Below are 12,167 nucleotides of genomic sequence, written 5' to 3'. Positions count from 1 at the left end.
AATAAATTTTAATAAAGATTACCATGTCCATAAAAATGTTCATAATTTAAAAATTAGACAGAGATATGAGTTTTTGAGGAATGTTATGTTATAAATTCTAATGCTATATGCAAGCAAAATTAATTACTGCAAGGTCTTTATACAAAAGAAGGCATTTAGATTCATTTTAAATCATAAACTATACAAATACTAACTAAGACATCAAAAGAAATTATCATAAAAGAATTCAAAATTCATAAGATACTGACTCATTCCTGATAATATAAATGCATCTAGTTGAAAATAGAGAAATTGAACAAGTAGCAAGTCCATTCTTTTTTTTTTAAACAATATAAAGTATCTCTCATATAAAATACAAAAAAACAAAAACAAAAAAAAAACAAAGTGTAAATGTGATATGTAAGACACTGTGTATTCTCAGAAAAAAATTAGAGAATTAAAGATTTTAAGCTATTCTAAACATTCATAATTACAATGATTTCTGTCAAATAAAAATAAAGTATTTAACAATTTACAGAACGTCTACTACTTTACAATATTACACACACACACACAAAAAAAAATGCTATTACTTTTTTGAGAAAATTCCTGCTATGGACTTTCCTATGTGCCTTACCAAGTGAGATTTGAATTAACTATAATTTAAAATCAATGGATTTTATTTAATATTCTTTAATTATTAGTCATTTTTTCCCCTAATATATCAAACAGTGCACAATTTTTTAAGTGAAAACCTTGTAAAACTTCTGTAACACTCCTTTGCTAAAATAAATTCATGTTCCACAAAGAAAAGGTTAAAATTATCTCAAGTTTGTTTTCAGTCAGATGGTGGTTCTTCATCAGTTGAACAGCCTGTAACCCCAGGAGATGTGATTACAAGAATGTAGGAGAAATAAATAGCAGTAACAAAACCTTGGTAAGTTCCTTCCAACGTACGGCTTCGGATAGTAATTGAAACTCCACAAAAGCAAAGCCGCGAGATGCACCTACAACACCATGTATATAAAGTGGTATAAAACATCAACATTTATGTACTTATAGCAATAACAAAAGGTCTATGTACAACAGTACTGTTATCTAACCAGATTCATACATAAATATATATATATATATACAAGTAAACATGTGTCAATTTTGGATTCAATCAACAAGGAAAATATAGCACTTTGCAAAAACAATAGCATCAACAAAGATGCATTAAATGTATTATAAAACAATTACATTACAGCTAAATGAAAATAAGCATACAAAAAAGCATATATATTCTTTTATTTTATAAATGAAATTTATAAATTAAGATTTATAGTTAATTTAGAAGAAAAATATCCATATATCCATTATCACAAGGAAATGAGAAAAAAGTATTTTATTAAAACCAATAAAGAAATCCAAGAAAAAATTTTAATAAAACTGACTGATCAATTAATTGGATTTTAATCCGTATTGAAATGACATCAGGATTTCTTATAATGCAATTGCAATACAGTTAGATGATGTTTTAACAAAATTATTACCTATTTCTCCAAACTTCCATACCAACCTAGTAAGAGAAATCTAAAGCGAGATGACAGACTCAACATACATCAAGGAGTGGGTATTTAGTAAATTAGATGATAAATCTGAGATTTAGCTACCAGTCAATTGTAGCAAATACTCAGGAATACTTTATACATTAATGCACATTTAAGGCATATAATAATTAATGTTACTAATAAATGTGATAATGGCAACTCTTATCCAAACAAACAACAAGAGGAAAATAAAAGATTTCACTCTATAGAATAGTTATATAAGAAAAAGTAGCTTTTAGGAAGGAGAAAATTTTCCAACATTTGCAAGATAAAATATTAAAAGCATAATCAGATAAATATAGACAAGGTTTATATAAATATTTTAAAAGATATAATTAGATTCAAGTCCTGATCTGAACCTACACTACGGTTACTCAGGGAAAAGATGATAATTAAACTAATAAGTATTTTTTTAAGCTTCCACACCAGCAGGCAGACGTTTGATATCAACAGAAAATTTGTAAATATAGAATCAAACTGAAATGGTCAAAAAATGATTTCAATTGCTAGACAATTGTTCCTCTTTAAGTTGATGAATACAAAAGATATTATAAATTTAATCTTAATTTAAAAAGTAATTATTTTCATGTTCTGAACACTAAGGCCTGAATTCATAAATACTAAGAACCATACAAAAATCAAGCAAAAGTACGATCTAAAACTTTTGAAAAGTCAGAGGCAAATCTTTGATGGTTATATGAAAAATGCATTAAAAGTAAGAATCAAAATTTATTAATAAATACAATTTTTAAATCTCCTTAAAAATAATTTCTCAACATAAGTCAAACTTAAAATACTTGCAAGTCATTTTAATTTATATATGTAGAAAAAATGGCATATTATTAAATGAAATTGTTTTAAAACTTCTACTTTCAAACAGCCCTTTTAAAATAGACAAATTTTATACCTTATAGGCACAATTTCAAAATTTCACAGTTAAAAAGTGTTCAACAAGTTTTTTAATTCAATCATCAATAAAGATATTTTTTCAAGAAATAGTTTCATAAATAAAAAGTATTGCATTACACAATACGGACACGTGATTTATTTAAAAATAGACACAAAGAATATTCAAAACAAACTGACTATGAAACTAAATTAAAATAAGCCCTTTTCCATTAAAAATACAGTGACTCTCAAATTAAAAATAGACAAGAAACTTTATTAAATATTTATAAAGTTTTTATAAACAAAAAATTTAAGTAATTCAGGAATGTTAAAAAAACAGTGCAGTAAATCAGAAATCTAATATATAAAGATGAATTTTTGGTTGTTCGCACTTTATGAGCTGTGGAACAGATAATCCGATTGCGATAAAACCTTGTCAACTTATTGCTTACACTTATGCGATGATTATAGGCAAGTACAATTAAAATATATAAAAATGAATTTTTGTTCCTTCATATTTTAAGCAATGTTGTACCGTTCATACGATTGCGGTAAAACCTTGCCAACTTAATTGCTCACATTTGTGCAAAGGTTGTAACTATAGTACAATTATTATGTCTGAAGTAAAAAAAAAAAACAGAATATAATTTATACTTTATATATCATTCAATTTCAATGAATGTATCCATCGTCAACAAGAAAATAAATATCATTCCTAATTAAACAAGATAGCTATTTTAAATTTCAAATGTTATTTCCAAAACTATCTCTTCTGTGGAAGCAATGCGCCGGGTAGGAGCAAGTATTAAATAAAATATACAGATGCCTCACATCTGTAGCATCAGATTGAAAGTCTGAGAGGTCTATGAAAGACAAATAAAAATTTAGAACTGTTTGCAGAGATAAAGACAATACTGAATTGACTCTTTACCATCGGTACAATTAAAGCCAAGTATGCCTTACTTATTACAATATTAGAAATCAAAATATGTTAATTTTAATACCGACTTGGCAGAATAAAATTACTATATTTGGAACACAATCAGATGACTGATTTCTGTAATCATACCTGTCATAACACTTTATTCGAGATTAAATACTTTAAATAATATTGTACCTCAAAATCAATGCAAGTAACAAATTGGTACAATTAATAAAATGCAATTGATACAATTAAACAATTCATCAATTAAAAAATTTATAATTTTTAAAAAGGTAATGTAGATATAAATGTTGGATAATATGGAAGGAAAAATAATTTTAATCGATTATCAAGACATATACACTAATATTAAAGGTATTTTGTCCTTTTCTACTTGTGTAGTCTTAATTTAATGGCTTTGCCACTTCAACAATTAGCTGCTAAGCTAGAGTGGCCTGTATTAAAAAAAATAATAAATAGGTAATTAAAAACTTAGCACTAGTAAAATGAATAATAGCTACTTTTTGGTATTATTCACAAAAATAGCATGCAATCTTCTTTACATATTTTTAATGCAATAAAATTTAAAAATTCCACAATTATCACATTAAAATCAAATAAATTTTGAAGAGAAAAGATATGAAACAAATAGGGTTAAAATAGGCCTGATAGAATACGTTTCAAAAGACCATATCAGATATGAGTATTTCTTATATATTTAAAAAGTAAATTTGTGACATAATTTATTACAAAAATTAAAAAATGATTCTCACCTGTTCCTTTTTCCTTAATTAATCTGATGTCTTTTGGTTTAAGACCATAACGCACAACTTCATTTTCAATCTACACAACAACAACAAAAAATAAAATCAGAATTCACATTGAAGCAAGAAAAGATCATTTTAATTTTCCAATCTGTAATACAGATAACACTTTTTAAATTTTAGTTAACTGTATAAACATTTTACTTACATCAGCTTCTGTAACACTACCATCTAACCCTCGTACCATAAGAGTATTATTAGGGATTTCTTCCCTCCAATCTCTATCTCGTGATGCCACCCTTTCACGTTCTCTATTTCGACGATCATCATCTCTCTCATATGACCGATCTCGTACACGTTCACGGCCTCTGTCTCTATCCCGGCTGCGATCACGACCACGATCATAGTCTCTATCCCGATCATAACGATCTCGTTCATGGCGCCTGGATCTTCTCTCATCATCATCATAATTATAAGAATCTCGACGGCCTTTTCTTTCATGAGAATTATCAGGACTGTAGCATTCACTGCGATAATTACCGCTAAATTGGCCCTAAAAACAACAGGAAAAAACCTCTAATCCTAAACTGAATTTCTCAAGTAATCAAAACCCAGTAGTAAGTGTATCAAATATCATATTTTAATTTAATACAATTTATATATATAATACATTGCAAAAATGATGTGGAATTAGGAAATGTTTCATGGAATCTCAGTAAAATAAATTCATGTTTCATACAATTTCAGTAAAATCAAAATAATACATTCTCAAAACAGAAAGTGTAATCTTATTAGACAAGATAGGAAAAACACAGTTATGTGATTAATTAAATAGCATTCAGATTTAACTACGAATGTTCTTAATTTCAGAGGTTTTGACTAAAAATGAATTAAGCTTTTATTTTTAAGGGATTTCAGTAAGTTTTCAAGGAATGAAATAAATCTTGAGTCTGCAAAAAAAAAGATTTGGTTTGACTACAGTAATAAAAATATAAACATTTAATCTCTAAAGGAAGCCACTGTAATAGCAAGAAAAACATTTTTAAAATTTGAATCTAAATAAATTTGTGCTCTAAAACATGCATTTTAGAACCTCTACAGAACTGAATTTTTAATGATAATTGACCTACTTGCACCAAAGTTAACAGAACCTTTAAATACTGAATTGTCAGTCTTCATTTGGCAATTTGTATAAGGGGTAGTCAAATTGAAAAGAAACAGATGGAAAAAAGTAAGTAAACTATTTATTATTTCAAAAGTAAATTGCCATAACTGTTAACACATTTATCCTACCATAAGACAAGATGGTCAATGCCGTCATGGAAAAATGTTTGCAGTTGCCTGCATAACCATTTTCAGGCTTGCACCTTTGAGTTTGAAGTGAATCGATGGCACACAAGTCTTTCTTCAAGGCTCCAAAAATATGGTAATCGCATGGGGAGAGATCTGGATTGTATGGTGAGTGTTTGAGGCCTTCCCAGCAAAACTTCTGCAGCATAGTCAAAACATCATGATCAATATGTGGGCGAGCGTTATTGTGTGACAGAATGATGTCCTCTGTCAACATTCCTGCACGTTTGGACTTGATGGAGTGCTTCAATTTGTGCAAAGTTTCCACATACTACTGTGCATCAATCGTGGCACCGTGTTTCAGAAAGTCAATGAGCAGCAACCCCTTGCAATCAAAGAAAAAGGTCATCAATGACTTTCCTGTAGCTGGCATGCACAGCTTTGGAATTTTCGGTGGTGAATGAATGCGCTTGATTTCATTGTTGGTTCTGATGCTTGCTCTCTGGCTCAAAATGATACCATGTTTCATCTCCTGTGAAAATTCAAGAAAGAAAAGAAAATTCTTCAACGTGATACCATTCCAGTTGTTGCAGTGATGTCGACATTCTGTTCAACTTCTGCTCCTCCATCAGGCTGTGGGGAACCCTTTGTACACACATTTTCTGGTACTTCAAATGCTCTGTCAAGATGGTGCGAGCGGTACCGTGACTAATACCCATCATGAGCCGAATTTCTTCCACCGTTCGCTGGCGGTCATTTCTGATGGCAGCAATGACAGAAAGAGTAATGACAAGATGAGCTTGTCCTGTCTGACTGCTATCTTTCAATGACACCTGATCTTGAAATTTTTTCCACTAAAACACACATGCAAGTGATATACTGTTTTTGCTATACACAGCAGACATTCTGGCATGAATTTCACTTCCTGACACTCCTTCTGCAGTCAGAAAAGACACTACACCTCTATTCCTCTTTCCCGGCCTCCATATTTATATTGGCCACACACACAACTCACTCGTCTCACTTCGAGCATGTCTAACAGACAAATGGCACAGCGATGACCACTCGCGCTGTTCCTTCCCGATTCTCGATAGTGGCACTACTACAAACACACCTACCTGCATTACTAATTTCCGTGCCATGGTCGTTATTTAGTGTGTCTCGTTTTCAATTAACTGCCCCTTATACATAGATCCATAAATAATAATATAACTAAGCATTAATATCTGTTAATGACTTTGTATTGTGTAATTTCAAATGTATCATATGTTATAAAAACAAGTGGTTGCCATTTTACAGGGTTGCCACTCAAATCTGAAATTTTTTTTTAAAAAATCCAGTGTTTTCTCTATTTTTTTCCTCTGTAAATATATCCAAGATATGAGGAAATGAACAAACAGGACTCATGTGCTAGTTATAATGGAATATGGTTTTAAGGAATGGAAAAAGCAAGGAAAAAAGCATATTTTAACATTATTTGAAATAGCATATTAAAAGAAGGTTTATATTTACATACAAAAAATACATTTTCATCTGTATTTATTTTCTAGAGTTTAGCAAGACAAAATTTATGTATTAAGGGGGAGAGCTGTAACATTTTTGTTATCATAATACAAATCATGTCATGAAAACTTAACAAAACATTACAAAGCAAGATTACTTTTTTTATTTATTCACTTTTACCAATTCAAGTATTTGGGCATCAATTTCAGCAGATTCTTCAGTTATTAGTTTAAAGCAGCTAATCCTTAACAAATAAGGCATAACATTTTGCATGGCCTAATGTACATTTTTTAGCTATTTCATTTTCAACAAACATGGGAAAATGTTTCCGATATATCACATTATATGCATTAAATGATGAATGTAACGCAACAAGTTTTAATATCCTAAAAAATTCAACTTTGAATGATTGTTAATGAACTAAAAAGTTTGAAATCAGTTTATTTTTGGACATTAAATTTGACATGTCATCTTTTACTGCATTCCTTTTAGATACTAAGTCCAACAATAGTGATGACTCTTTTGAACTGGCATGCAGTATTGTAAGTTTTCCTCTTTTGGCATGACTAGCAAGTGCCTGTTTTCCCTTATTACTTAGGTTTATTATCATCTTACAAAGCAAGCAATACATAATAAATGGATTTTGTACAACTTCTCGAACCTATTTAGCAAAATCAGGATTAATTTTTTATCCATCCAATTCTTGCTAAATAGATTTTGAGCAGTTCATTGTTTTAAAAAATTCTCTACTTCGAATCAGCTCAGTTTCTAAAATAATAAACAAAACATTCAATAAACTCAAGTATGGATGACTAAACATAACCTAGCTGTTTTCACAAATTGAATAGAATACTATTATTGCTAGAGAAATGTATTCTATTCTTTCATGCAGTTGCAGAAGCCTTGCACATGCTCGTTAGCTGTAATTAAGGAATCTCATGGAAAAGAACAACTGTCTTGTAAATGAAATTAGTATGATCTACACAGAATAATGGGAGAGAGAGAAAACGAGCGAGTTTCTGCACTACATAATTATGAATAGCATTGTTTTGTTTTTGGAAGCTATGACTAAGATCTTTCATTCTCGTAATCTTTAGAGATCGTCATTTTTTAGATGGGTAAAAAATAATTAAGAAATTTAAAATTCCCTTTATTAAAGAAAATTTTCAAATTCTCCTGTATTTCCCCTGGTATTTTTTTTTAGAAGATTTTTAATTTTTATCTGTGCTCCCAGAGGTGTGGCAACCATGTTTTAGGAGTAATATTAATAATATAAAAAAAAGAAAAAAAAAATTCAAAATATAAATAAAATATTCAATTTTAACTTACTCTACTGGAAGACTGATTCAACGGAAGAGGAATAGGTCCAGAAAAAATTGCAGGATTTATGTCCGTCTAAAAATTTAAAAAATATTCAATTATTAAATCTTTCACTACCTTTTACAATGCACATGAAAAAAAGTAAAAACACTTAAATTGTAGAGGGAAAGAAGAACATGTACATAGGTTGATAAAAAAATAAATTACAGTGTAAAAAAAAGATTATAAATTAACATTAGGTATTTTTCTATAGTCTTCAAATGAAATAAAACATTTTTAGACTGCAGAATCAACTTTTTCATCATGGATTAGTAGAAATTATGTGTGTATATATAAAAGGATAAATTTTTACTTGGAATCTGACTGGCCAGGTCAAACCCCATTACATGCATTTAAAATAAAGAATCCTACTTTTATTCATAGCCATTGCATTATAAAGACATAACCTTTTCAACTTTAGTCTTACTGGAAAATAGTCAAAATAATGATTAAAAGAAATAATATTTCCAGATTATATATTGAGATGAAAACCAAGCACAAACTGACTAATGAAAAATAATAGCAAAAATTCCATGCAATAAAATAAAAACTATTTCAAAATAAGTTTTAAAAATATATCCACATAAAAACGAACACAGCTATTCTAGAAAAATTCTAACTATTTAAAAATCTTATTATTCCTTAATAATTAACCTATAGATTAAGACTAAAAAAATCTAGCAATATTTGACATGGGGATTTTGAGAGAAAGAAAAAGTCATTTTCTCTTTTTAAAATCACAATAACATTAAATAACATTAACTGATAAACAAGAAAAATTTATAAAGACAAAGATTTAAAAAATATATATATGATAAAATTCTTAAATACATACAGTGAATTGTAGAAGTGGGGGTTTTTGCCTAGAATCTGATGTTTCACCCTATAATAAAATAAAAATGCAAACATAAATAAAAATAAAGAATATTCTATAATTAATAAATATAGAAGCAGGTTGAATTCAAGAATATTTTTAATTAACTAAATCTTTAGACAATACAAAAAAAAATGCATACTTATTCACAAACATAACCAGGAATAATGCTAACATAAGAAAATTTCATAAGATATAATAGAATTTAAATTATAGTAATTTTATATGATAGTATCAAATATATTGATAAAAGCGATTTATGTATATTAGATTTCACATAAAGAGTTACAGGAACAAATTCCTAGGAGAATATACTAAAAAGATCGCAGTCAATTGGTAAGCAATAAACAGTTCTAAAATCAACTTGAATTGTAAAAAGAAATTTGAAAAGAGGGGGAAAAAAACTGAGCTTTAAAAAATTCTTATTACTTATCAAATATACTTGCAAATCACATTTTCATTGAGATATTATATAATAATAGTACAACAAAACATTAAAAGGGTTAGAACTTGTGAAGTACCAGCATAAATATACATTCTTTTATGACCTGTCATTAAATTTAAAAAATGAAATTTTGTAAAATTATGGAGAAAATTAATTTTAAAAAAAATAAAATTTAGAAAGCATACATGTATAACAAAATTAAAAACCAATGATAAAATCACCTTTCTTTGATTTGTTTTTCTTAAAATTTTAATTTTAGAAATATAATAATTAATAATTATAAAATTAAATGCATAAATAACATAAGTAAATTTTGGATTACTTTGTTTCACAATCAGCTTTAAAATATATAAATACAAATGAATAATATGTGAATTATAAAATACAAAACTTTTCAAAAGAATTAAACTAAAAAATTTTTGCAAGCAAATAACTCAAATTAACATAAATCATCTCAATATATATATATATATATATATATATATATATATGAAACTGTAAAGTCAATCACAACCATTTAGTAAAAATCTGTAAAACAGAATAATTGTATATATCATATAGAAGCACAAGTTATATCAAAAATTATCCAAAGAGTCAGTGAATATACTATGCAATAGTATTAAAATTGTATTTAACTTAGTAGCAGTAATACTAACTAAATGGTTATGATAGATTAAACTGTATTTTATTAATTGCAAAATTAATTTAGTATCGAATCCAAATTTCGATATCCTCTTGTTGGTTAACATTAATTAATTTCAATAAGTTGATTTCGTCATTCTGAATTTTTTTAAAAAAAATAATCATGACAAAACATCACCTCTCTATAATTAAATGATTCTTCTCGACTTCCACGACCCCTGTCCTCTCTTTCAAAACGTCCAGATCTACTTCTGCTCCTATAATATGAGAGAAAGAACTTAGTAAAGAGTCCAATATAAAATTAAATGCACGTGTTAATAACAATAGACATAATCAGAAAATGAAATGAAATTTAACTAAAAGTCGAATTCTTATTACACATTAGTAACATTGATCACATAGTTTAGAAAGTAAAATTAGTCTAATACTAAATTTGTTAAACTGTAAGAGTCAGAGCAGACAGAATATTTTATATAAAATCGAACATTCAAACGTACCCCATTGTAAGTTCACACTTTGCATTAAAAACAATTAACAAAGCAGATTAAATAAAAAATTGACAATACAACAAATTAGATTAAATATTGAAAAATATATGGCAACTAAATTTTACTATGCACTTTTTATGTAGCTAAAATGGCAGAATTTATCATAAACAAACGTCCACCATTAGCAAACAGATACACAAACAGCGGGAAATGCAACTCAAGAGCTAAGCCAGATATTGATTGATAAATCGGCCCGAAGGACCAGAACTGCGAAAAACAACTGTTAAAAATATTTATCATACATAATTAAATAAAAATTAAATAAGGAACAAATTAGATATTTTATAAAAGTCTGCAAATTAAAATTTTATCCATTACTTATTTATAGCAAATCATTCATTATTCACAAACATATATATTTATATACTACATATATGGGTAATAAAATTATACGAATCTTAAGTTTGAAGCAGTAATTTTTTTTTTCTTTATATCTAATTCATTCATATTCAATCTTTTGAATCCGCTCCAGCAATGAAAAATATATTCGGCTTGTAATTCAACTCCACGTGATATGGGTAAAATGCTCCAGTAAAACAATATTTCACAAATACAAATAATACAAATTCATTTTTCAATTTCAAAAGTTACAAAATTTATACCTGAAAAACATTTAACTACACTGAAAATGTATTCAGAATACTTATTATAAAATTTCTAAGATTTGTATTAAAAAATTATAAATATTTCACAAAAATAACAAAATACAGAGTATTGTAACTGAACTTTATGACAATGCACCGAGACAAGATCCATTCAGTATTAGTGAATAATTGACTACCTATTAATGCTTTTGTAGAAGACCATAAAACAAAAATTATCTCTTCGGCGTTTTAAAACGGGAAGTATGAAAAATGTTACACATATAAGTATAAGATATTCCCAGAGAGGAAAATAAATAATTTTCTTTTTAAAATAAATTACATAAATTCTCCTTGCACGTGCCTCAGAACTCAACTATTTTTAAATTAAAGAGCCATAATTAGATTAAAATACTGTTTGAATACACTATACAAGAAAGTAAAACATTTAAAGCTTGCCCATTAAAATTAATCAACTTTAGGTGCAAGAAATCCAAATTCTTTTACATACAATTTTAAAATTATACTAATAATGTATAGTGAAAAATCAAGTTTAAAAAACAATATTTTGTTCAAAAATCAGCTCAGAATTAATAAAAAGAGGATCATCAATTTGGTAGGAATAAACTGAAGATTGGTATTTACTAGAATATGGCGATGCATAATCCACGATCTTTTTAATAGCAAATATTTTTATTATTGTAATTTTTAAATATTTGGCACAAATAATTCTTATTTTAATCACACTTTTAATTAAAAATTATTAATTAATAATTTATT

General features: G+C 27.6%; 1 protein-coding gene across 1 annotated transcript in view; it reads right to left on the bottom strand.

The window, feature by feature from the left end:
- The window catches only part of LOC129968153 (RNA-binding protein 5-like), a 40,397-nt gene extending 29,301 nt beyond the window's left edge, over window positions 1-11,096 (bottom strand). Inside the window, exons 1-7 of the mRNA XM_056081972.1 lie at window positions 10,756-11,096; window positions 10,437-10,515; window positions 9,133-9,180; window positions 8,268-8,333; window positions 4,354-4,698; window positions 4,155-4,224; window positions 913-986 (exon numbers count right to left, since the gene is read on the bottom strand). Of these exons, the coding sequence (XP_055937947.1) occupies window positions 913-986; window positions 4,155-4,224; window positions 4,354-4,698; window positions 8,268-8,333; window positions 9,133-9,180; window positions 10,437-10,515; window positions 10,756-10,760 (687 nt within the window). The 5' untranslated portion in view covers window positions 10,761-11,096. The remainder of the gene's footprint in view (window positions 1-912; window positions 987-4,154; window positions 4,225-4,353; window positions 4,699-8,267; window positions 8,334-9,132; window positions 9,181-10,436; window positions 10,516-10,755) is intronic.
- Between the last annotated feature and the right edge of the window lie 1,071 nt (window positions 11,097-12,167).

Source organism: Argiope bruennichi, chromosome 5, assembly GCF_947563725.1.
Source record: "Argiope bruennichi chromosome 5, qqArgBrue1.1, whole genome shotgun sequence".
NCBI classification, from domain to species: Eukaryota; Metazoa; Arthropoda; class Arachnida; order Araneae; family Araneidae; genus Argiope; species Argiope bruennichi.
This window is presented reverse-complemented; position numbering and strand designations above follow the sequence as displayed.